The following is a 26,062-nucleotide window of genomic DNA, read 5'->3' as shown; positions in this document are numbered from 1 at the left end:
GCGGTGGGGTTAAAATTTTGGGCGCCGTGGGCACCGAACACCGTCGTTGGGCGCGGTCCAACCCAGGGCGCGGCTGGTTCGGGCGTTTCAACGGCCGGCGCGGTGTATGAAAAAATGTGGGCGCCCTCCCCTTCAACGGCTCTTTTGACCGTTATATATATATATATATATATATATATATATATATATATATCACTCAAACTAAACCATTTTCAATCTTTACAAATTTTTTCAAAATTCTCCCAAGAAAATGTCTTCCGATTCATCTTCGACACCCGACTTCTTCCCCGATCCCGAAGTTATTTCAGACTCAGATTCAGGGGATGAGGTAATGTTTAGTGATATTCTAGATGCTGCCCGAGTCTTAGTCGAGCATAGCGAAAGCTCACAACCGCAAACAAGACGTCCTCATCGACAACGGGATCGTGTGGTGCTCAACGGTTAATGCAAGATTATTTTTCGCCGGACGCGACTTTTGATTCGGAACAATTCCTACGACGTTTTCGGATGAGTCGCCAACTTTTTTTTACGAATTTTTGGTGATTTAGAACGCGATTATGCTCTTTTCCAACAACGTGATGACGCGAGAGGTAAGTCGGGTTATTCTCCATTGCAAAAATGCACAGCGGCGATTCGTCAACTCGCGTATGGGACCGCGAGCGAAGCCATGGAAGAGTACTTACAAATGTCAGAGACAGTGGCTTGTGAAGCCCTTCACACGTTCTGCGAATGTGAGTATTATCATTTTTAATATGTATTTATAAATCCTCTCATTTTAAATGCAAAATTAATAAACTGACCTTAAAAAATTAATATTAGGTATTCCTCAACTATATGATAAAAAATATTTGAGGAAGCCGACTCAAACCGACATACAAAAAATATACGAGGTGCATGAACAGAGGCACGGTTTTCCTGGGATGCTTGGTAGTCTTGATTGCACACATTGGGCTTGGGAAGCCTGCCCAGTTGCTTCGCAAGGTCAATATCATCGGGGTGATCATGATAGACCAACAATTATCCTTGAGGCTGTTGCATCATTTGATCTTTGGATATGACAAGCGTTCTTTGGGATGCCCGGCGCAAACAATGATATAGCTGTGATAAATGCGTATCCTCTTTTTGACCGTCTCGTGAACGGAGTTGGACCCGACACCTCATTTTCCACGAATGGTGTCAACTACGAATACGAATATTATTTAGTCGGCGGCATTTATCCGGATTGGGCCACGTTGGTTCATAGCTTTACGTGCCCGACTGATGATAAACGAAAATATTACAAGAAAAAACACGAGTCGGCCAGAAAGGACATCGAAAAGGCATTCGGGGTATTAAAGAGACGTTGGTCTATAGTTAGACATCCGGCTCGTATTCAGCACATGGATAAGTTAAGAAATGTAATGTACACTTGTATTATCTTGCATAATATGATACTAGAGGACTCGGGTAGAGCAATATGTCCAGGGGAGTACAACGATGCGCCAGATCCGATGACAACCCTAAATGAAGATGAGAGATTTGCTATTTTATTAAGAACACGAAAAAAGGAAACGAATTTCAATTTTCGAGCGGATTTGGTTGAACATATTTGGAGAAACAAACAAGAAAACGGCGACGTCGACTAAAAATAGCTGATTTTTTATGTATACGTTTTTAATTTTAATTTAGTTTGTATTTGATAATTATTGTATTTAATAAATTTGTTGGTTTATTAAATTAAAAAACATTAAGGGGCTTCGAAGCCCCCGCACCATAGAGGGCATCTTTGGGGTGGGGCTTTGAAGCCCCCCGTGCCCACGTGGCGCTGACGTGGCGCTGGGGAGGGGCTTCGAAGCCTCTCACCATAGATGATGGTCTTATAGCACTGTGATGTAAGGTCGTGCTTAATGGACGTATCATAGTATGTCACTAAGAGATGGTCACGTGGACCTCTCATAGTATATTAAATTTGTAAGGCTCGGCATCAATGACATGTACACCGGTACTCATCCACGATAATGTAGCAAAATATACAATTAAAAGAAAACCAAAAGCTTGAAGCCAGTATACATGCATGCTTCAACAGTTCAACGAGTTTTACACTATCATGCAACGCTCGAATGTTTGGCCCTTTGGTTTCTCCATGTGAGTTATTTGTTGAAAACCTCTCCTCATGTTCTAATTCCTCCCCATCTTCTCTTATCCAGGGCTCAAATCTTACAACTTACAAGCTGCATGGGTATGTGGTTTATAATAAGAGTATTTATCAGTGAGATAGTTACCGTATAAAATAAAAAAAAAATGTACAAACCAAATCATGCATCTTCTTCTTATAGCTAAGAGTGGGCTTGGGTAGAGGTGCACAAAAAACCCATACTCGGAACTGAACCCGAAAAAAATACCCGGATAGAGGTGCACAAAAAACCCGTACCCGGAACCAGTTTTTTTATATCTGGGTATTCTATACCCGAAACCGGAACCGACCCTACCCGTATGGTATGGATTTTGAGGTCAATACCCGTACCCGATTTATACCCGTAAATAGCCAGACCCGGTCATACCCTATACCCATACCTGGTTATACCCGATACCCGAAACCAATTTTCTAATACCCGAAATAATACACGAGTTTTTATAGTATATTTTTATGTTTACTTCACAACTTTTATGTTTTATGTTTTTGTAAAATGCATATTACTAAGTAAATAATTTATAATTAAGTGAATTTATGGTTTTTGTAATATAGTTTAATTATTTTTTATAAATTACAAAGCAAATTTAAATTTTAAACAAATTAAAAAATGTATAAAAAATTACAAATTCAAAACCGCGTATTAATACCCGGTTCCAATATCCGAACCTTATCATACCCTACCCGGGTACATAGGGTTGAGTTTTTCTCCTCAATACCGTACCCGATTTCTCTTAATACCCGATGATACTCGAATCCAGATATTATAAAAAACTCGATTTGTGCATTGGGGGCTGAGAAACACAGTAATATTTCCTGGGCTTTTTCCTTGTTGAATTGTATATAAAGTGGGCCGATTAGATTTTGATGGGCTGGGCTTGTGGAGAGAGGTGGTAATATGTATAGGGGGCTAGGGTTTTAGTATTTCTTCTTCTCCAGTCACAGGGGGCAACTAAACTATCAATCACCGCCGCACAGCTCTTCAGGTTCCATCATCCTTAATCTGTATCTGCTTTTCAAAACCCTACGTTTATCGAAATGCTATTAAACCTTTTGTCTTTGATTATTAATTTAGGTTATGTATATATAATGAATGAATTGTAATTGTAATTGTAATTGTAATTGTAATTGTAGGTAAGGAAGAAGAAGAAGGATGTCTCACAGGAAGTTTGAGCACCCGAGGCACGGTTCTCTTGGTTTCCTTCCCAGGAAGCGTGCTGCTCGTCACAGAGGAAAAGGTATTATTATTATTATTATTATTTACTTGTTTATTTTCATTTTATTATTCTAGTTTAGATGTGGTGTTTATTTGTTAAACAAATCTACGAATGCTGTTTACAGCTTTCTTCAGTTGCTTTTTAATAATGGATCAAACTGTTAACTACTCTTTTTTAAATGATAAACCAATGCTTTACAACATTGTTAGTTTGTATTAAATGTTTTTAAATTGTAAGTTGCTTCTGGATTATTATAATACATGTACATACCTACATTTTACAAAATAAATGAGGTCAACAACTGCTGGTTATAAGCTCTTCTGCAGTAGTCGTTAGTTGGCCCGTGGGGTGGGGACTAGTGGTTATTTGGAATTATTTCAAACCAGACAAAACTGATAAAACCTTAAACAGTGAAAACCGAATTGCTTTTATTTATTGGTTTGCTAATAGGCTGGATCTTGTTTCTTTGTTAATAGTAAGCTGTGTAAAGTAAACTATTTATTTAATATATTTTTCACTTTGTTTGTGTTTTGCAGTGAAGGCTTTCCCCAAGGATGACCCAACCAAAGCTTGCAAGCTTACTGCTTTCTTGGGTTACAAGGCTGGGATGACCCATATCGTTCGAGAGGTCGAGAAGCCCGGATCCAGTAAGCTGTTTTTTTATACTCAACAAACACTTTTTTTAGTTTTGTTTGATTATAATAATTGACTCCTTTTGGCAATTTTGAATATTAGAGCTTCACAAAAAGGAGACTTGTGAGGCGGTTACCATCATTGAGACACCTCCAATGGTGGTTGTTGGTGTGGTTGCTTATGTCAAGACTCCACGTGGGCTTCGTTCTTTGAACACTGTCTGGGCTCAGCATTTGAGTGAAGACATTAAGAGAAGGTTTTACAAGAACTGGTGCAAGTCCAAGAAGAAGGCTTTTACCAAATACGCCAAGAAGTTTGATTCTGAAGAGGGTAAGAAAGATGTTCAGTCTCAGTTGGAGAAAATGAAGAAGTATGCAACTGTTATTAGGGTTTTGGTTCACACTCAGGTAAATTTTATTTTAAAGATATAAACTTGTTTTGCTTGTGTGTTGGTTTATATATTTTCAAATGGATTAACTGAATGTTTTGTTTGTTTATTTTACACAGATAAGGAAAATGAAGGGATTGAAGCAGAAGAAAGCGCATTTGATGGAAATCCAAGTGAATGGTGGTACCATTGCCCAAAAAGTCGATTTTGCATACGGCTTTTTTGAAAAGCAAATCCCGATTGATGCGGTTTTCCAGAAGGATGAGATGATTGACATTATTGGTGTAACCAAGGGTAAGGGTTATGAAGGTGTTGTGACCCGTTGGGGTGTGACTCGTTTGCCACGTAAGACTCACAGAGGTCTGCGTAAGGTTGCTTGTATTGGAGCGTGGCACCCTGCCCGTGTGTCGTTTACTGTTGCCCGTGCTGGTCAAAATGGTTACCATCACCGTACTGAGATGAACAAGAAGATTTACAAGCTTGGTAAAACCGGGCAGGAATCACATACTGCTTTAACCGAGTTTGACAGGTTTGTTATTGCACATATATTATTTTGCAAAACAAAATCTTGAATTGTTATATTTAACACATCATTTGAACAGGACCGAGAAAGATATTACTCCAATGGGTGGCTTTCCTCACTATGGTGTTGTGAAGGACGACTACTTGTTGATCAAGGGTTGTTGTGTGGGTCCCAAGAAGAGGGTTGTTACCCTTCGCCAATCGTTGCTTGCGCAGACTTCACGTTTGGCGCTTGAAGAGATCAAACTCAAGTTTATTGACACATCATCGAAGTTTGGTCATGGTCGTTTCCAAACTGCAGAGGAGAAGCTCAAATTCTACAACCGTGTGAAGGCTTAAAAACAGGTATTTATATCTGTTTTGGGGTCGTTTTAGGTAAGTTTTGGTTGTTTCGAGTACTTGGTATTTTATTTTAAAAAGGACTTGTTTTGGTTTTGTTTGTTGATGATTATTGTCTTTGAGCATGAACATCTTATCTTTTGGATATGTATTTCAGTTAGACGTGCACAAATCGGGTTCACCTTGAAAACCCGAACCGGTTCGGAACCGGTTTTTTTTACACCGGGTAGAAAATGACACCGGTTCCAGTCAGGAACCGGTTCGGTTCCCGAACCGAACCTATGCCCAGAAATGCAAACTTTTAGGAACCGGGTAGGGTTGGAACCGGGACCGGTTATTACGTAAAAACCGGTTCCACCGGTTTTTTTTGAAATTCAAACATTATAGCCGTTAGAAACCGGTTCCAACGGCTATATAGCCGTTTTTGACCGTTGGAACCGGTTTTATTACTATATTTAGCTAATTTTCATTCTATAAATATCAATGTATGAGTGTGTACTTGTTAAACCACTTCCAAAACTATAAAACACACTCCAAAACACAATTAAGCTTAAACCGACAACAAATGGCAACTAATGACGACGTTGTTTGGTGATCGAAACAACAAGATGCCTCGATGTTTGGGTTCATTATGATTTGTGTCTAATGACCGACTCACATGAGATGGCACGTTGCAAATATTGCTCGAAGTTTCTTAAAGCAGGGTCCAACTCGACATTACGAAAACATATGAATAAGTATTGTCGAGAAAAAAGAAGTTTGGATGCTAAAAAAGCGGAAGTGGGAGAATCGTCCGGCTCTACAACCCAAAAATAAGTATTCTCGAATTAAAACGACGGACTTTGTTTTTTAAGTTTTAGTTATGTTTTATCGTTTATGTTTTAATAATGTTTGTAATAGTTATTGTTTAAATAAATAAAATGTTCGTCGTTATTAAAAAAGTAACAAAAAATTAATCATGAGTAACAAAAGTAATTATAATTAAACAAATCAAAACTAAATATTAGTTGAACAAGTTACAAATAATTTTACTAAAACAAATAAAAAACACAAATTACAGCTTAATGATATGTGCAACACATCGAACATGAAAAAAATCCCCGAAACAAGGTGGTGAATATTTAATGATAAATTTTTCAGCCGCCTTAGTATTGTTTGAAGCGTTGTCAAACGAAATCGAAAATATTTTATTTCTCAAGTTGTAAGTCGTTATAACTTCATCAAGTAATTCAAACAATTTTTCGGCGGTATGTGGGAACGGGAAGTTTTCAAAAGCGATGGTGCGTTTCATCAATTGCCATGTCACCGGATCAACCCAATGAGCGGTGACACATATGTATGATTCGGGCAACCCGTGTGGTGCCGACCAAACATCGGTAGTTAAACTAACCATGGCTTCTAAAGAATGAAAAGACTCGATTAACTCTTTTTTAGCACACTCCCACAACCTGATACAATGACGTCTTAAGGTAGTACGACTTACATGTGTGTATCGCGGTTGTAGAGTTTCTCGAATCAACGACGTCAAATCCGGGTCATCAAAGTGGTTAAACGGCAAACCTCGTTGAATAACGAACTTTGCCATTCTATCTTGAACTTGAGTCGTGTTGTAACGAAATAGTGTACCATCTTTACCCAAGTCAATTTGATCGGTCACGCCAATCCCTTTCAACGCCTTGCAATATGGCTTCTCGATGTGCTTTCTCAAAGTAGAGTTGGAATCGTGCTTTAATAGTGAACCACATAGTTTTCAACGAGCCTTTTGATAACCTTCGTCATCCACAATCAAATCCCAATGCTTTCATATGTCTTCGTTGCGGTTATGGTTGACTACCGTAACAACCCTTGGGTCCTCCGTAGCAGGAACGGGGGCAACAAAAACACTCTTCTTAGCCTTCTTGTTAGTTTTTTTGATGGGTGTCATAATAATATTTAGTTGGATGGTCGGGTAACGGAACGGGTTTGCTAAAGGAGTAGTATTTTAGTTTGTTTTTGAGTTTGGTGGTGAAACAAGTAATGGAAAACAACTTATATATAGTTTTTGGGCTACAAGAACCGGTTCCAACGGCTATATTACTGTTGGAACCGGTTCCAACGGCTATTATTTGTCTCAAAAACCGGTTCCAACGGCACTATTACCGTTGGAACCGGTTACAACGGCTATTTTGTGTCTCAAAAACCGGTTCCACCGGCTATATTACCATTGGAACCGGTTCCAACGGCTAGTTTGATCTGTGTTTGACTTTTCAAAAAAAACCCGCCGGAACCGGTTTTTTCGGGTAGGAACCGAACCGATTACAATTAGGAACCGGGTTGGAACCGATGGGGACATACAAATATGAGAACCGGGTACGATTTTCGGGTACAAAATTACCCAAACCGGGTTTTGGGCCAACCGGGTAGGAACTGGAACCGGTTCCGGTTCGGTTCCACCAGTTAGGTTCCGGAACCGGTTTTTTTGTGCACGTCTAATTTCAGTATCTTTTTTAGACCAATGTTATGATGTCATGTGTTTTGCAATGCTGATCTTTATGGTAGGATTTTTGTTTTAAAAGTAAACACAATGTCCAAGTTTCATTTATGTGGTTTGGTGAGAATTGTCATATTCATTCATTGGTTTAGATTTTTCATATGGACTTAGTGTTTGTTTGGTATGAAGTAATGGAATTAGTGGAGGAATGGAATGGACAATGGAATAAAATGGATCAATACCATTCCATTGACTTGTTTGGTTTCCATATAATGAAATGATTCATCACTTTATTAATGTTAATAATAATAAATAATAATACAAATATTAATAATAACTAGTTTTTGGACCTATGCATCGTGATATATTACCAAACCAAATAAAAATAATCGTAGAAACGTGAATCACGTATGCACGTTATGAAATGTTTTTAATTCACCAAATTTAAATCAATAATAATAATAATAATGTTGATAATATAAAATGTAATTGTATTATACAAATTAATAATATTAAAAATACAATGATAATAATAATAATAATTGTTGACTTTTTCATTCCTTGAAGGAATGAAAAAAAAACACATTTCATCAAAGATTAAAATGCTTAAAAAAGGAAAGAATTTCATTCCTTAGGAATGATCAATTTCATTACTTCATGACAACCAAACATGCTTAATTTCATTCTCTTGAAATGATCTATTCCATTCCATCTTTTATTTCTTCATACCAAACACTATTTTAATCTTAAAATGATAAAAGAGTCAAATGGTAAGAAATGAAAACCAGTGTGCCATAGACAACTAGTTCTTTGAATGAAAGTGGCAAAAAAATTGAACTTGAAAAAATAGTGTACAAGTTTAGATGTTAGCAAAGTAATAAAAAGTCCTATGTCTAATGTAGTTATTTGTTTCTTCTTTTAACCTATCTATGATTTAACAATGCATCAAAATAATCAATTTACAGTTCTTGTAGTCAGTCGGTGTTTTGAAAAGAATTAAGAACAAATAACAATGTTAAAAAAATTTCAATATGCAAGTAAACACTACATAGTGGATGCAAGTGTTATAAAAGTGTTCTGTAGGAGCTGGAATTTCTGACACGGCAAGAAAACAAGTTTTGGGTTGAATGACACGACCATTCTAATAAACTTGTCAACCCAAAAAACGGGTCAACATGAACACATCATAAATCCTTAAAACTCATTTAAGGGGTTTTCAAAAAGTTAATATTTGTAGTGATGTTTTACTTGTCCTATAATTATTGACTTCTAAATGTTAAATTTACCTTATCAACTACTCTTCGTTTTTAACATTTTCATTTTATCAGTTTTAATTAACCATTCTTCATCTTGCTGTTTGTTTCTTCTAGTATTGTGCTAATAATTTGTTAACTGGAAAGAGGAGATAAAGAAACAAAAACAATTGTTTAAGTTGTTACTAAGTCACTAGATATTTTTATTCATAAATAAATAAACATAAAATTGGTAGACCGGAAACACAGACTTTTAAGTGGGTCAAACAAGGCAAGAAACAACATGAAGTGAACAAGTGTATGAACTTGAAACTCATTAACCAGACGTGATTAACACCCTTAGGTGACATGCTAGAACTCTTAAAACGGAGGGTTAAGTTTCCATTTCGTGGAGACAAATGGGCTTAACCTTAACGGGCGAATAAAAGAAGTATAAGGGATGAAATGAAAAACAGGTTATTGTCTCCAAATCGTTGGTGTTCGGCTTTTTATGTCATGAGCTCCATAATTCTTGCCTCTCTTGGAACAATGTTCTATAAGCTTGCATTATGAGTTGAGTGAGCTATTTAGCCGGTCCGTACATAAACTAGATTAGTTGTACATCATGCATAGTCTACTTGTACCAATATACCCCCCACCCCCTTTTCCCAAAAAAATCAAGCCATTCAAACAGAACCAAAAACGAAAGAATGTACTGCTATTATTTCTATAAAAAATGGTATACACCTTCAGAGTTACTATAAGCAAATGCTATTCCCTCTAAAAACTACCAAATAGGCATCCAACACATCTGACCCAAAAGACATAACTCATATGCAGGACTTAAGCAAACACTTGGACTGGCTGCACATCAGACCTCAACCCTCGGCCGCCACCACCACGCCCTCGGCCACTACCTCTTCCACTCCAACCACCACGCCCACGCCCTGGACAATATAAATAATTTTGTATTTATACATATTGATGTGTGTATATATAAAGATACATAAGAATATTTTAACATTCACATAATGCATAATATTTATAACTTATATATACTAAAACTTGTGTTATCATTTTGGCTTATAATTTATAGAACTTTTAAATTTGGGCTCTAATTTAAGCGAGCCAACAAGCAAAGCTAAACAAGCCTAACGAGTGAAACCAATAAAACGTTGTTTAGCACAGAGTTTACCTCCATAGTCATTATAGCCGTTGAATACGCCATAACCACCACGACTTCTCCCTCTCCCACCTTCCCAACCACCATCTCTGTTGTATTCAATATCTCCATTATAATAATTTCCTAGAAAAAATAGGTAACAATACAACTTAGCTTTAATTACTCATCACACACACACACATGATACTTCTTTTAACCCATAAACAAATTAGTTTTTGGATACATGGCAAGTCACACTATTTTTTAAGGCAAAACAGACGATTAATTTACCTCGACCTCTACCCCTTCCACGGCCTCTTCCTCGCATGTTAGGCGAATCATCTTATGCCAACCACAAAAAATATATATATAAATTAAATAAAAAAATACATTATGAATTTCCTAGTATATAATTGACTGCACCAAATTGAAAAAGTTACAGTCTATAAAATTCTTACCTCCTTCATATTCATATTCAACTAATGGCTTCACCAGATCAGCTGGAATAGGCGGTTGATACCTGCATTTTAGTAAAAATAACAAAAAAAATATTAATAGCCAACCAATGAGTATAAAGCTACAAATTTGTTACTTCAGCTTGTAACTTCTTCAAAAATGAAAATTTTGGGGTGGTTACTGGTTCCACACGATTGATTACCCGACAGACGATGAATCAAGCTCCTTCTGTGACAATGTAATTGTAATCACTGACACATGACGGGTCGTTTCAAGACTACATTAAAAAAGAAAATACAAGTTATTTTCTTGGCGTTAAAATGTTATATAGATTATGAAGATTCACATCATGCGGATTTGTTATTATTATTTTTTGTACTTACGGGAGGAGGCCTTCTTCTAACGGTTCCCACATATCTGTTATATCGATAGAACCGATAGATGTAATTTGATGGAGACCAGCAACCCATCTCTGGTACCACATGTTAATTAGAACAAAAACAATAATCATGATTCGTTAAGCACTACAACACCATATATATGTTTCACTAGTGTTGATATATACGAATGTGTATGTAAACCTTGATGAGTTCTGCGATCATAACGGTTTTGTTGATAGCTCTGCCCATTGCCTTGAGAGAAATCTCATCCGATCCTTTCTCCTATAAGAAAAGTCCAACTTTCGATGTATAACTTTTGCAGACCACCTTAAACGCATGGAGCATGTCACATTATATATAAAAAAAAAAAGATAATGAAGAAAGGACCTGGAAAAGAGTGATGGCATAAGTAATGTAGTTGTGCATTCTCCCTTGAGTGGTTACACGTATCTCCTTCTCGTCGACAGGAGCCTCAGTCCGCGGCTTCTCAACCCTCTGGTACCGCTCCATATGATCCGATCTGATCATTCATTATTCATTATTCATTATACATGCATCCACCACCACATAACTAGTGCTTCAACAAATCACCTCTGCACCTCTGTAATGATCCATTAAGACCGCCATTTTTATCTCATCTTATTATTATATTTATTATTTTCAATCTTTCAATTATTATCTTTATTTTTTTCTTTTGAAAAAAAAATGTTACGTTTAATACCCAACTAATTTGAGTAAAACAATTGACACACAGTTTCTAGGTAGTGTTGGTAAGACTGTGTGCTGTTATTGAAGCCGTCACGCCGGCCTGTGGATTCATCTAATAATATTGTATGATGCAGTGTTGACTGGATGAACCCTGCTGAAGCCGTTTGAGCCAGTTGTGGTTTAGACGAACGGTGACTTCAGCGAATTTTCTGACTTATATATTTATTTAATTTTTTCTTCTAAATTTGGAAAATAACTAATATTACATTAAAATAAAAAAGATTAAAAGTAACAAATAATACTAGTCTAGTACAAGATCATTGGGACGTCTATAACTCACAAATGCCCGACCAACTCATGACGAAGGTTTCCGTGGACCTCAAGGTTCTTGATATATTTGACGGAGATCAGTGATTGTCGATTCGGGTCGTGGGATGTCACCTTGGTAGTTTTGACTAATAGTCATACATTGGCCCTCAAAAACCATGTTATGAAGAATTAAACAAGTATAGACGACATCCATTATTTTCTCCCTTAATTAAATCCGTAGTGGCCTCGAAATTGAGTGATTTTTTTTCTCTAGAACTCCAAACGCCCTTCAATATCTTTTCGTGCCGATTCTTGCTTCTTCGTAAAGTACTTCTGTTTGTCTTTAACCAGAGATGCATAAGCTTCAACAAGCGTCGGCCATTCGTTGTAAATGCCATCAACCAAGTAGTAGCCATGCTAGAATTATACCCCATTCGCACAAACCGATTGAGCTGGCTCACCCCGTCAATAATGTCATCGAATATTAGTGATCGTTCGATAACATTTATGTTGTTTTTTGACCGGGCAACACCGAAAAACGCATGCCAGAATCAAAAATCTTGGGAGGCCACCGCCTCAAGTATAATACTGAGCCAGGGTGATCACCCCGGTGGAACTGACATTGCCAGGCCGTAGGACACATATCCCATCGAGCATTCCGGGGAAACCATGTTTTTCACCGTGCATTTCGTATATGCGTTGGATATCATACGAAGTTGGTTTGTGCAAATATCTCTCTGAGTAAATCGATATGATCCTTATGTATAAACATTATCAATTAAACCCTCCAACAATATAATTATATAACTAAATGAAACATATATGTACACCTTAACTGAAACAATGAAGTGAGTCTCGCTCAACTTTTTCAGGCATTTTTAGGTATTCATCTATTGCGTCTGACGAAATTCCATACGCTAATTGACGAATAGCAGTTCTACATTTTAGCACCGTCGTGAAACGTGGTCTACCTCTCGCATCTAGTCTTTGTTGGAAAAAAAGATACCGATCCGACAAATCATTTGATAAACGCATGAATAGTTGTCTACTCATTCGAAACCGACGCCTAAAATGATATTCGTCATAAACGGGATCGTGAATAAAATAGTGTTGTACCAAAGTTTCATTAGCGCCCACTCGATCACGAAGAAGAGGTGATTGTCTTGTTAGTCTTTGTAGCCTTTGAAACTGTTCAACCAACAGGCTAACAGTTATTCTCCCGGCTTCAAAAATAAGGTCGTCTTCATCCGAAGAATCAGACGAAGAAAAGGAGTTTCATTGCATTTTTTATTTATAATTTAAGTTTTTTCTGGTTTGTGAAAGTATGTATGGTTAATTGGTTAATATAGAAAGTTGATCTTTTTTTAATGTTCCAAGTTCCAACAGTCATTACCCCCCACCCCAAAAAAAAATCCCAACTCAACGGTTCTCTTTAGCCAACACGATCTAGCTCATGGCCAGTCGCTCACAGCTGCGCTTGCGGGCACTTATTATGGTGTGCACGGCCGATGTGGCTAGCGCCATCCCTTCATGGCTCCACTAGCGGACAACAACAGGTGGTCTAATATAATGAAAACATTGTGTAATAGAATGTACATAGAATTAAAAGACATGTATGGCATTGGCAGGTGTCAGAAGCACCTTCCATCTCTCCATTTTTTTTTCTTATGTTTTTTTTGTTATGTTAGATTTAGTTAGAGCATTCTCATTCTATCCTTCAAATTTATGGGAAGAGATTTGCAAATTATAGAGTGAGTGAGTTTAGAGTGATTGTGAGTGTAAATTATAAGGTGTAGAGAGAAAAGATAGTTATTTTTCGCAAATATGGGAAAACAAAGTTTGTTCTTATTTATTTTTTAATATTTGTTGAATTGGTTATGAGTAGAGGAGAAGAAAAACTATAATGATAAACGTATAAAAAATATTATTTAATTGAAAACGAGAGAGAAATATAGTGTTTTTTAGTGTAATTATAAAGATGAGGATGAGGGATAGGTTGAAAATGCTCTTAATTAACCAAATCAGTACCGCCAAATTTCTCGATTAAATAAACATCATTTTGCGTATGTTCTTTTTTCGCACCATAAGTTACATAAACGTCATTACTATTAGGAAAATTGGTTTTTATGGTCCCAACTATCGTGTTTTGGTCATTGTCGGTCTCAACTAACGAATTGGCTGCTGATGATCCCAACTTTTAGCGTATTTGTTCCTAACGGTCTGCGACTAACAGTTGTCTAACGTCGTTAGTTTCAGGTCACCGGAAAAACATTTTTGGCCGGAAAACACACTTTTTTTTCCTGAAAACTCAACAATTTTGTCTCAAACATCATGGTAATATTGTATCGTACCTTTAGAAACTTTATTCTAGTAAAAGCCCCAATTTTTTAGGTCGCCGGAACCCTAGAATTATCGTCGGAATCAGTTGATGGTGGTTGGTTGGCGGTGAGTCAATTGGTGGTGGTGGCGGCGTTCAGGTGGAGTTTTCCGGCAAAAAAAATTGACATCCCGGCCAAAAACGTTTTTCTGGCGACCTGAAACTAACGGCGTTAGGATTCTGTTAGCCGCGGACCGTTAGAAACAAATACATTAAAAGTTGGGACCATCAGTAACCAATTCGTTAGTTGGGACCGGCAATGACCAAAAGGCAATAGTTGAGACCAATAAAAACGAATTTTCCTTACTATTATGGATGTTTACTAATTTACCTTTTGAATTTAGCGTTGTTGGCGTAACAAGCTCAAACAATACCGACCAAATTGCGTACATGCGCTGACACAATGTGACGAGTTTTTTACTAGTTATGATCAATGCTTTAAGCTTATGTATTTGTATTAAAACAATAAAGTTGTGAACGTTTGTCACATCATAAATTAACCACTTCGTTAGTATGGATCAAAAGCTTTGAATCGTTACACGTCGAATCAAGATAATTTTGTAATTTAAGATTGATTTTAAATATTCTTAGTTGAATGTTTGTTTTTTTTTTACGTTTTAGAAAGAATATTGTTTAACATTTAAACTTGATTATGTAATTAATAATTGAGGTAATTTCAGATTTTAAATACCTTTTTCTTAAATTTGATTATGAACATATGATTAGACATTTAGTGGTTAAAGCTGTTTCAAATATTGGTATTAAATTAGATGTTAATAATCCAAACTATTCCTCACTGACGAATAATAATTCATACTTACAGCATAAGGAATTGCACACTTAACTTTCACATCTGTTGCCAAAAACTATATCACTCACGTATTCCTAACACATTTACACTTGATTTCATTGAATGTTATGAGTAAAATGGGAATAAATACATTCTTTCTCGGCAAAGTCAAGTGAAAAGCAAGTGTAAAGTATTAAAAACCAGTTTTTCTAAGTCGAATGAAAACTCGATTTCTACGTTTTTTTCTAGAAACAATAACTCAACCATCATAAGCCCTTGTTGCATCATATCGACAAAATTATATCCATCTTATAATTCTTCATAAACATTACCATAACTTATAAAATACCAAACTCAAATATGAACAAACTCAACCACCATAAAACTAGTTAATTTACTTAAATCATAACAAAACAAATTCCCAAAGCACTAAACCATCAACCCATTTCCACCATTTCAAGTTACCTGGGGCCCGATAACTCAACAGCATGCAAATTCTCTGTAGAATCAAGAATCCAGTCAGAATTAGGATGTGGCGCTAGATCCATTTCTTGGCGGTTAACTTCAACTTTCTGCCACTCATCCCATCGTTCAGCTAACCCGTCACCTTCCAGCATTCGGACCACGTCAGACATTTTGGGCCGGTCCATTGGCGAGCCTTGTGTGCACAGTAATGCCACCTGAATCAACTGCTCGACTTCTGAATCGATGTAATTGGTCTCTAGATCCGGATCCACAAGCATTTCTAGTTTTCGTTCTTTTAGAAGCCCTTTAACCTATAAAACACAAATACATATATAGATACATATATACAAGTTATTATAACAGTCAATGAACCAAGTGAAGTCCAAAAAAAGTTGAACAATGAATGTTAAACGTGTTGTGTTTGTGGGTTGGAGAGTCGGACCCAAACATGACGCGTGCACTCGCAAGTTGACATGCACGCAGACTGTTAAACTTGAAAAAAACTATTTAATTTTTTTTATTATTATTTTTTGCATATTAATACTTTAAAGTTCTTTATTATATTAGTTAGGTTTTTCTGAAGCAACTATGTTTAAACTGTGCCAATTTAACTTTAAAACTTTTTTAACTTTGGCATAAAAATGCTCAAATAGTTAAAGTTATTACTTAAAACACATTTTAAACAAGCAAACAAAAGTGTTAAACGGGTCAACCCGCAAATCAGAAAGTTAGAAGTCATCCAAATCGTATTTTAATGCATACAACATCATAAATCATGTTCTTAAAAACCTAACTTATGCAAGAGTTAAAATGCTTACCCAATCAAGTAGCATGACATCATCATCATTAGCAAGTCGAGCAAGGTCAAAAGCCCGTTGACCCGTAATTAATTCCAACAACATAATTCCATACCCAAAAACATCTGTTTTTTCAGATGATTTTCCAGTTGAAAGATACTCAGGAGCAATATGGCCAATTGTACCTCGTACAGCGGTCGTGACATGTGTATCTTTATAATCCATTAATTTAGCCAACCCAAAATCACCAACAACTGCCTCAAATTCTTCATCCAATAATATATTAGCAGCTTTAACATCACGATGAATGATTTTCGGATCACAATGATCATGCAAATACGAAAGCCCACGGGCCGATCCTAACGCGATTCGCTTTCGAGTTGGCCAGTCTAAAGGCGGCTCATTTGGCGGACGTTCTGCAAACATAAATAATATGTCAAAAATAATTAATATTTTTAGTAGAAAAAGAAAATATAGTTAAGATGCATCTACTATATACTAAAAGCAACATTTCATAAGTTTGTAGGTTTTGCTTATGTTCTAATGAAAGGAATATCCATAAATATATGTATATGTATATGTGTGTGTGTATAACTTCCTAAATCCCTTGCAAATTGCAACACCTTCGTTTTTATAAATGTACAAAAAGTTGTTTATTAATGACAAATTTTCATGTTAAAATAACTTGAAAGTTCACCGATTATCATTTCTATAAGGAAAAAAAAGTAAAATAACGTGGCATGTAGGCTTACGAACCCAGCGTTCAGTTGCCGCTTGGAGGGAAGTTCATTTACAAAACTTTTTGTTTAGTTAGTTAAACAAACGAACATGAACACGTGTCTCGTTAAATCATGTCTGTTAATGTTCGTTTGTTTACAGTTGTTTAACTTTGTCTGTTTACATATTCATTAAAACTTTCTAAACCCATTACAACTTAATCTAGTTTTATGAATTTAAAATATCATCCATTACGATTTAGTCTAGTTTTAATAACTTGTTAGGCCATATTGATGTTCACGTACTTTTAATTGGTGTTGCTCAATTATGTTCATCTATGTTCAGTTATCGTTTGCGTTCGCTTATATAATGAAAAACGAACACAAAACGCTCATTTTCTTAACAAACAAAGATGAACATAAAAACCATGTTCGTTTCGATTTCGATCGTTTGCTTCGTTACACGTTCGTGTTCATTCAAATCAATAATACCTCTCAAACATGAAGCTACACTGCCATTAGCCATGTATGGATAAACAAGCAACCGTTCAGTTGGTGTCATACAAAATCCTCGTAACCGAAGTAAGTTACGGTGCACCGCCATACTAATCATCTCAACTTCTGTTTGAAACTGGAGCTCGCCACCTGGCGTTCGTTCTTCTTTCAATCTTTTCACTGCAACAAGTGATCCATCCGCCAAACGCCCCTTGTATACTTTCCCAAATCCACCTCTACCCAATATGTTTTTGTTGCTAAAACTATCTGTTGCAACTTGTAATTCCCGTAAAGAAAACCTTTTAAGCTGCCCTAAATGAACTTCAGGATCTTCTTCAGCTGCATACGTGTGTTTAAACGTTAAAACTTAAAATCAGTATGCAAACCATACATAACTTGCTTCATTTTGATTATATCTGATGTGGCGGTTTTGATGTGTTTACTTATAAGTTATAAATGAGTCAATTTGGATAAACTATTAACAAATCTATTGATAATTTTAAATACAACATGAACCCAACAGATTCGAGTCCTAGACAGGTGGACACATCTATCCGATTTTTATAATTCAAACATGTTCAGGTTGGGTTAGATGGTTTTAAAGATTAAAAAAAATTAAGATTCTGTAGAAGTACAAAATAACAGAAAGTTGGGTTTAAACGAGTTGACCGTCAATATTACCCAGTTACACACACCCCCCCCCCAACATGGTTGACCCATTTAGATAATCGGGCTGCACAGGTCATGTTTGGGTTACACATATTCAGGTTACATGGGTTACAATGTTAAATCAGGTCATGTTTGGGTTGGATTATATGAACCCACGAACTGCCACCCGTTATAGATCAATTGGGTATAAACTTAGCTAGTCAAACAAGTTGAAAGTGACTAAGTCTCTTTTAATGCATCCACCTAATAGCTTTATTAAAAGATTCAGATTAAAAATATTGTTTCAGGGATAAAAAATAAGTTGGTAATGTTTTTAAAAAACTATACTGGACGAAAAGGTGTCTGCATCATTGCATGTCAACCCGGTCTTTAAAATAACCATCAATTTGGACCCAGTTTTTGCCCCCGTTAACCAATCAGTATGATTTGTGAGCCAGAACACTAACCAGGTACATCAAAGAAAAATTCTTGTGGTTTCCTACGCCGCCACCACGCAAACGCGATGGCAGGGGCAGCAAACAGTAGAGCAGCTCCGGCAGCCACCCCTCCGGCTATGGCTCCAGTCATACTGTTTCCACCTGAAAAAATCAAACATTTTAAAGAGTGTTTAGATGTGCTTTTTATTACTAATTAAGTAATATATAATCTAAATAAGATTTATGAAAAACAGAAAATAATGTATCGATGTTCTTTTGCTGCTTAAAGTTGTAATAATCACTTTTTAGGAATAATATAAGAGTATTATGCTTTCTATGAATAATATGAGGGTATATAGATAGGTGCTGAGATGTGCCTTTTTATTACTGATTATGTAGTGAATAATCAAATACTATAATCAACAATAAAAAAAATCCAGTATAGGAAATGATGTACAGATGTTCCTTACTTCTTTTGCTGCTTAATGTTGAAAAAATAATCATTTTTTATTGATAATATAAGGGTGTATAGGTAACTGTTCTCTACCGCTTGATCTCAAAATAATTAAATCATCATAATTCATAATCAAAAGCAGGATATTTGAAAACTTATCAAATAAATAACTTTCAAAAGGCATATCCAAACACCTCCTTAAACAAATTGTCAGGCAATACTGAGGTAATCACCTGGTACAGATATTGGGGGTGGCGGTACAAATGGCGGAGGTGGGGAGAATGGAGGAGATCCGGGACACGGGCGGCCGGTCACCGGGCCACATAGATCCAGGTTGTTAGCAAAACTGTAGAAAAATAAATAACAAAATTGGATGATCGAATGAACTGATGTATTCTTAAAACCCTAAATCACAAGAACAAACTGAATTCATATTTTATTAGCAAAACCTGATGGGTGTAAATAGTGAGAAGGAGCCATTATCTGGAACTGGTCCTGACAGTTGGTTGTTTGATAGATCACTGTATAGCAAATTATTATAATGTTATACAGTTAAACAATGAACACAGATGGCAATTTAAGCCTACTTACTTATAATTGGATTAATTCAGCCTATTTTTTTAACTCTTAAGTATCAAAAGCTGAAAATACCCCCCCCCCAAAAAAAAAAATAAATAAATAAAATATAATAACGATAAAAAAATCAAACAAAATGAGTCGAAATTTAGCAAAAGGGGTGTTTAATGCATTAAAACATACTAATCTTTTTTCCTTGAAAAAATAAATGCCATTAAGAAAATACTTAAATGAGAGACGGGAGAAAAAAACACTCACAGCACTTGTAATGATGAGATGTTTGTCAACTGCATAGGGATTGGACCGGTCAAGCTATTATTGTTAAGCCGCCTACAAACATAAAAACCAAGTAATTCATACAACGCTTCCTTTTTAACACGTATATAGTTTTAATATCATAAACGACAACAATAAAACTATTTACAGCAATCACCGACAATAATTCAGAGTATAAGTAAGCGAACATACAAAAATCTCAACTTCGATAGCCTCCCTAACGTGACCGGAATGGGCCCAGAAAAACTGTTGAGGTAAAGATCTAAGCTCACTAAATTTGTCAAATTTCCAATATCATTAGGGATCGGGCCACTTATGTTATTGCTGTACAATTCCCTGAAAAATCACATCAAAATCAGATAATAAAACAATTCCAAACCTAACCTAACATATATCTTGATAATCCATTGATAAATACAACTTACAAGTACTGCAAATTCTTCAACAGACCAATCTGCGGAACCAATATACCCGAAAGAGCTGCATTTCCCAAATCACTGAAACATATGTAGCAGAAAAGAAAAGTTACATAAATTTATAACCTTCTTACCCTTAATCAAAACGTATCGTTTAATTAGCAAAACTTACACGCGTATAACACTATTATCATTGTTGCAGGTGACATGAAACCAAGTGCAAGGGTTCACAAGTGTAGGATCCCAACTTTGAAGCACACTGTTTGGATCATATAAATTAGTCCTTAAACTATGCAAAGCATCACCTGTAAATAATAAAGTTGTTAAAATTAAAAACACTTGTCACAATCATAATCACAGTTTTGTAACAAAAATACAAAATCACCAAACCTATTTATTATAATACCAAATCTAGCAACCTAATTAATTACCCCAAAATTAAAACAGTAAAATCACTAGTTTACAAAATTCACCTTCCAAATTGGCATAAATCGGCTTCACCGGATGAAGAACAACGAGCGAAAACACGATAAACAAAACCGAATAATCTCTGGCCATCACATTCAGTTTGAACCGATTGATTTGCACATATTATTCAACTATCACCTATCAGATCCAAACAACACAACATTACCGCAAAACCCTAGAAACCCTAATTACTTCAAATCTCCACCAATGCGAGCTGCAAAAGCACCGATAGGATCAGAATGAATGTGATAAGACGAACAGGTGTTGGTTGGTTGGTTTGGTAATTAATAACTTTTCATCATCTGATTGATTGTTTGTTTGTTTGGGGTTAGAAGTAATAATAATAATAATAATAATAATAATAATAATAATAATAATTCTCTCTCTACTGAGAAGTGTGTTGGGAAGAATAGAAGCAACTTTTGGAGCGTGGCAGTGGCTTTTGATAGCTAACTGCCCGGATGACCCTGACCAAACTGCCCGGATGAAAGGGTATCCAAGCGCCCCCTTAGTACACGTGTATATATATATATATATATTAATGTAGTTAATTACGCCGTTTTTTAAAGAAATTTAAATAAATCATTGATTGTCTTTATTATTTATTCGCATGTTCTATTAATCACAAAATCACAAAAAATCTAATAATTTATTTGAAAATTTGTTTATTAAGTTTGTATGTTGTTAAGAGTTGGAACTAATTATTGGTAAAAAGATGGTTGGTTTATTGTAAAATTGGATTACATCATCAATAAATGTATTTGTACATGGATATTTTAGAATTATATATACAGTATATAACTGTAAAACTTTGATGAATAATGAATGCTTTTGATTGGCGTATGGAGGGTCGAACGTGAGTTTTAGAGGAGAGTGGTTGTCCAATAAGCGGATGTCATGTGGCTTTTACTGACTTACTTTTTTGTTTTGTTTTGTTTTGTTTTGTTTTGTTTTGTTCTGTAAAACATTTGTTAAATGTGTATATGGGGTGAGAACAGGTTGTAAATCCAACAAGAGAATTTGGAGTGGTGGAAAGTCTGTTAGTATGCAAATGGTGAGACTTGTGTTCAATCTCAGAATGAGCTGTTCTGAGGGTTGTTTTTCCACGAGATAAGAAATGTTTCAATAATATCCCTGCACTTTAACGTAATTTCCAATGTTTTCCATAAATTTAATAAACTTTATCTGCCTTATCAACTAGTCGTGTAGCGACGAGATTTATTTTTGCTTACGTGAGACACATTTTTTTGTGACAACACGTGGAGTAAAAAAAAACTAGATATGATAAAATCATAACTTTGTATATTTATGATTTATCTAACATGTATAAGATGTTCATCGATTTGTTTTTCGATTTATTCGATTTGGTTTATTTCGTTCAGTTTTTTTAGGGTCGTTATATTCAAACACCACCCCCCTAGGCGTGTTAACAACTCTATATGATTCGTATATGGGTTATACGAGTCGTATAGCCCTCACATGACTAACTAATGTACGGATGTCAACTTTTCCAGTCTATACGGGTCGTATAGCCCCTATACGAGTCATATGGGCTTCAAACACCTGACACTCTCCAACACAGAAGGACAAAACTTTGCACATATACGGCTCGTATTGTCACACCCCGACTTAGGGCCTAGGCGTGTGACCACGAGTTGGTACCTGTTTTGTAAATATATCAGAGTTTATGGGTTAATTTTAGCGGAAGACTTTAGGTTGAATATAATATTAATTTACATTGAAAATTTACTCGGGAATTAAATACCCGAGTATTGGTTTACAAAAGATATGTTTTCATATTACAAGGATTTTATATCAAAAACGGAGCCATCTTGTACGCGCTTCTATCTTGATTAAGACTCCAATCCTTGTTAATGCTACTTATGCTTAATTACCTGCAATGGGTTGGAAAAAAAATACGTCAGCTATATGCTGGTGAACACGTATGACTCAATAAAACATTTGAATGACAATATAATACAAATATAGTTTTCTCTACAAGCTCAGCAGAAGCATTTCTACTTCTGGTCTATGTACCACTGCCCTACACACACAATTGTTCCCGAGCCACGTAGCCCTTTCCGGGAGACTAGTTATGACCATTAGCCCGCGACCACATAGTCTTAGAATGATTAGGCTGAACGGTTATATTTGGATCCAAACACATGTGTATTCGGTATGAGTTGACTTTATTTTCTATCTTGTATTATAAAGTTTTAGAGATTACTCGATCTCATGTAGACATTGATTGACTCGTTAAGACAAACACCCGTTTGTCTCATTGAGTATAAATATATTTTGACTGATCAAAAAGGTTTGAACGTATTCACCTGTACCGTCGGTGTTGTAAACCTTGACTGATTGATTGATTGACTGTGAATGATATTAACCTATACATAAATAGGTTCGTATGAATGTTTTGAATGATGTTAAGCTATGATTGTAAGCTTAACCTTGAAATCGTTTATCTTTGATTGTGAATGAAAACACTTAGTTTTATGTGACGTTTGATATAGCATGCTTTGGCCTAATAGGTTCTATCACGTTGGTAAGTTTCTCCAGGTAAGTAAACGGGTCCCTCGGTTGATTGGGATTTATACGAATTACTTTTATTTAGGCAAGAACTTACTACTAATGATATCCCCCTTCCAGTTACTACATGCCCGTCAAAATATATCTTTCGTTTAACATTACTTCATCATGAAGTAACGTTTATGAAAACATGATTGTGAATGAATGTTTGTAAAATACGATCAAGGTTAAAGGCCATAGCCTCGATTGATAGTCTAAGCTATAATTCAAATAACTTAAACATAACTCCTACCTTAATTCGGATGCTTAGATTGATAACACAATAAGGCAGGACTTGATCTACTCGCTTATGTGATTGCTAGCTTAATTCCAACTTCGTTTCTTGCACGTATTACGAGAAAATAGCACGTCGGCTCGCTACAGTAACGGGGCACGCCTTTTGATGTTAACTATGTGAAAGTGGAGGTGAAATGGGATGAGGAGAGCTCAATACCCGTCACCCCCCTTTTATAGGCGTTTTTGGACCCTATCGCGATACGCGATAGGTCCCTTGTGGCCCGTCGCGTATCGCGACGCCGCCATTTTACACCGCCTTATGCGGTGATGACACGTGGCCTGTCATATTGTGCCACGTGTCGATGCGGTTTCAACACGTGTCCGGTGACTCACCAAGCTCATCGCGCTACGCGATGGGTTGATTGTTACCCCATCGCGTATCGCGATAAGAACAGATTTTCAGAATTTGCATTTTAGTCCCCATAATTCTTAGTATTTTTAAGATTAAATTAAGAGGGTTAGGGACGTAGTGTTACACGTATAGCCCCTATACGAGCCGTATAGAAACATATTGTCACACCCCAACCGATGACAGAAACATCGGGTTGCAATGTGATAGATTGATTCCAAAGAAATTCATTGACATAACTAGATTTCAATAGATTAAATAATATTGTTTTACATTATTAATAAAAATACAACATGTCCATAATGAAACATATAACAACAAAATAATAGAGCATAGTCTTGATTTTAGAATTTTGCGTGTATCTAAATCCACCCTAAATAGTTTTTTTTGCAACAATTCTTCAAGCATTTCCTGCAACATTGTAAAAATATCCGTAAACACAAAAATGTTAGTGGGCATACAAGTTTGAATTTACGTAGCATAATATAGAATGAATCTCAAATCCACATGACTAAATTATGTTTAGTTTTAGAATTCATACTAGCATGCATGCCTACATTTCAAACCATAGATTAAGCACTAGCATAGCCTTATTATCAACATAACAAGGTCGTAATAGAATACTTGACAATGACCTCAAACAAAAAGGTGGTGTGCGAATCCTATAATGTTATACATGTCAAGGGAGGCTTGCGAAGTTAATGAAAGTAGCATGTCAACTTATTCTAGCATGTAGATTGAATAAACAAACATATAGATTTAGCATTTATTAGGGTTGAGTTTGCTTGAGTGGAAATATAGTGTGTTTGAGTTTATGTGATTTTTTAATAACAATGTTACATCCCAAACGTGTGAAAAGTTTAAAAGGGATCGAGTATAACTCACAGTTTGGCGATTTAAGTTACAAAAGGAAGGATTGAAGTCTTGGAAGTTTGAACACCGACGTCACCCTAAAAGGTAAACGGAAGTGTGTAAGCACAAATGGTAAAATATGTATATTTTTATATGTATATTTATTTATATAAACATGAGTCATAATAATTTAGTCAAGAATTTGTCATATGTTTACTACTTCAATAACTCAACAAAAGATAACTTGGAGGGTCATGACATTAAGAATCAAGAGAGTTTGGGTATAAACCACAAATTTGTTAGTTATATAGAATCAAGAGAGTTTGGATATAAATCACAAACTTTGTTAGTTATGTTAGAATCAAGAGAGTTTGGGTATTAGCCGCAAGCTATGTTAGTTTATCAAGTATTGTCATGGAATACCACTTCTACAAACCAAAATATGATTTGGAGGGTCATGACAAGAGTTAAGTATTTTTAGAATTTATTAATGGAAGATTTTAGAAACTATATTAATCCATTTTCTTGTGTAAGGCTTGGTGGGTTTATGGTTGTAAAACTATTATTCGCAACTTCACCATATAATCTTTCACTCACGACCAAGATGGAATTCTTTGATAAACAAAATATAAGGTTGAAAAACATTTATAACTTTTGAACATTTTGATAACTTAAGCTAAATAACATGAATATAGTTAATAGCTTAGTCTATTGTTACCAAAACACAAGATGGTTTGAAAGAAAATTAAGAACACAAATGAGTTTTGCTAAAATCACACCTTGAAATCTCTATATGGATTCTTCCACTAAAGTTCACATTTGTGAAACTTGGGGTAAGATCCTAGAGGATTAACAAGGTGATTTTTAAGAAATAAGATGAAACTTCAAGAGTTTTGGTTTAGAACATGAGTTCTTACCAAGAAGATGAAGGTTGAATATTGGAGAATTTGATGGTGAAGTTTGATGATTTGAGAAGTGAAATGGAGTTATGGGGAAGATATAATAAGTTAAATAGAAGGGTAATGGATATAAAAGGAATGAGGTTGGATTTTGGGGAGTGTAGGAGGTATTAAAAAGGTAATAAGAGGAGGA

General features: G+C 35.7%; 4 protein-coding genes across 4 annotated transcripts; 2 read left to right on the top strand and 2 right to left on the bottom strand.

Annotated features, from left to right (window-relative positions):
* Positions 1-250: 250 nt before the first annotated feature.
* Positions 251-1,625, top strand: LOC143546494 (uncharacterized). The gene is made up of 3 exons (XM_077038154.1): positions 251-440; positions 549-731; positions 1,063-1,625. Exons 1-3 carry the CDS (start codon positions 251-253, stop codon positions 1,623-1,625), a joined length of 936 nt encoding a protein of 311 aa, XP_076894269.1.
* A 1,679-nt stretch (positions 1,626-3,304) lies between these two features.
* On the top strand, positions 3,305-5,389 carry LOC143546501 (large ribosomal subunit protein uL3z-like). Its single transcript, XM_077038161.1, has 5 exons — positions 3,305-3,408; positions 3,924-4,034; positions 4,123-4,427; positions 4,528-4,937; positions 5,011-5,389. Exons 1-5 carry the CDS (start codon positions 3,324-3,326, stop codon positions 5,267-5,269), a joined length of 1,170 nt encoding a protein of 389 aa, XP_076894276.1. The 5' UTR covers positions 3,305-3,323; the 3' UTR covers positions 5,270-5,389.
* Positions 5,390-9,814: 4,425 nt separating this feature from the next.
* On the bottom strand, positions 9,815-11,479 carry LOC143546489 (uncharacterized). The gene is made up of 8 exons (XM_077038152.1): positions 11,357-11,479; positions 11,171-11,251; positions 10,973-11,061; positions 10,792-10,866; positions 10,592-10,653; positions 10,425-10,475; positions 10,167-10,277; positions 9,815-9,918 (listed from the first exon to the last, which is right to left on the bottom strand). Exons 1-8 carry the CDS (start codon positions 11,477-11,479, stop codon positions 9,815-9,817), a joined length of 696 nt encoding a protein of 231 aa, XP_076894267.1.
* A 3,945-nt stretch (positions 11,480-15,424) lies between these two features.
* On the bottom strand, positions 15,425-21,197 carry LOC143546500 (somatic embryogenesis receptor kinase 1). Its single transcript, XM_077038160.1, has 11 exons — positions 20,907-21,197; positions 20,606-20,738; positions 20,443-20,514; positions 20,210-20,353; positions 20,000-20,071; positions 19,615-19,686; positions 19,399-19,511; positions 18,742-18,873; positions 17,624-17,965; positions 16,437-16,831; positions 15,425-15,929 (listed from the first exon to the last, which is right to left on the bottom strand). The coding sequence occupies exons 1-11, from the start codon at positions 20,989-20,991 to the stop codon at positions 15,615-15,617; spliced, it is 1,875 nt and encodes a 624-aa protein (XP_076894275.1). The 5' UTR covers positions 20,992-21,197; the 3' UTR covers positions 15,425-15,614.
* Positions 21,198-26,062: the final 4,865 nt, after the last annotated feature.

Source organism: Bidens hawaiensis, unplaced genomic scaffold (genome assembly GCF_021521415.1).
Source record: "Bidens hawaiensis isolate Kalapana, Puna unplaced genomic scaffold, B.hawaiensis_p1.1 tig00014356_1, whole genome shotgun sequence".
Classification (NCBI taxonomy): Eukaryota; Viridiplantae; Streptophyta; class Magnoliopsida; order Asterales; family Asteraceae; genus Bidens; species Bidens hawaiensis.
This window is presented reverse-complemented; position numbering and strand designations above follow the sequence as displayed.

Bases quoted from the DNA above. Each gene is read 5' to 3' on its own strand.
- LOC143546489 (XM_077038152.1), bottom strand. From the start codon at position 11,479: ATGGAGCGGTACCAGAGGGTTGAGAAGCCGCGGACTGAGGCTCCTGTC. The intron at 10,654-10,791 runs GTAATCAATCGT...ACTAAAATGCAG, and splicing joins CTTGATTCATCGTCTGTCGG to GTATCAACCGCCTATTCCAG. The intron at 10,278-10,424 runs GTAAATTAATCG...TATTTTTTCTAG, and splicing joins TGGAAGGGGTAGAGGTCGAG to GAAATTATTATAATGGAGAT.
- LOC143546501 (XM_077038161.1), top strand. From the start codon at position 3,324: ATGTCTCACAGGAAGTTTGAGCACCCGAGGCACGGTTCTCTTGGTTTC. The intron at 4,428-4,527 runs GTAAATTTTATT...TATTTTACACAG, and splicing joins GGGTTTTGGTTCACACTCAG to ATAAGGAAAATGAAGGGATT. The intron at 4,938-5,010 runs GTTTGTTATTGC...TCATTTGAACAG, and splicing joins GCTTTAACCGAGTTTGACAG to GACCGAGAAAGATATTACTC.
- LOC143546500 (XM_077038160.1), bottom strand. From the start codon at position 20,991: ATGGCCAGAGATTATTCGGTTTTGTTTATCGTGTTTTCGCTCGTTGTT. The intron at 18,874-19,398 runs GTGATTACCTCA...TGATTTTTTCAG, and splicing joins ACCCCCAATATCTGTACCAG to GTGGAAACAGTATGACTGGA. The intron at 16,832-17,623 runs GTATTATTGATT...TTATGTTTGCAG, and splicing joins TGTAGCTTCATGTTTGAGAG to AACGTCCGCCAAATGAGCCG.
- LOC143546494 (XM_077038154.1), top strand. From the start codon at position 251: ATGTCTTCCGATTCATCTTCGACACCCGACTTCTTCCCCGATCCCGAA. The intron at 441-548 runs GTTAATGCAAGA...TTGGTGATTTAG, and splicing joins GGATCGTGTGGTGCTCAACG to AACGCGATTATGCTCTTTTC. The intron at 732-1,062 runs GTGAGTATTATC...GGATATGACAAG, and splicing joins CCTTCACACGTTCTGCGAAT to CGTTCTTTGGGATGCCCGGC.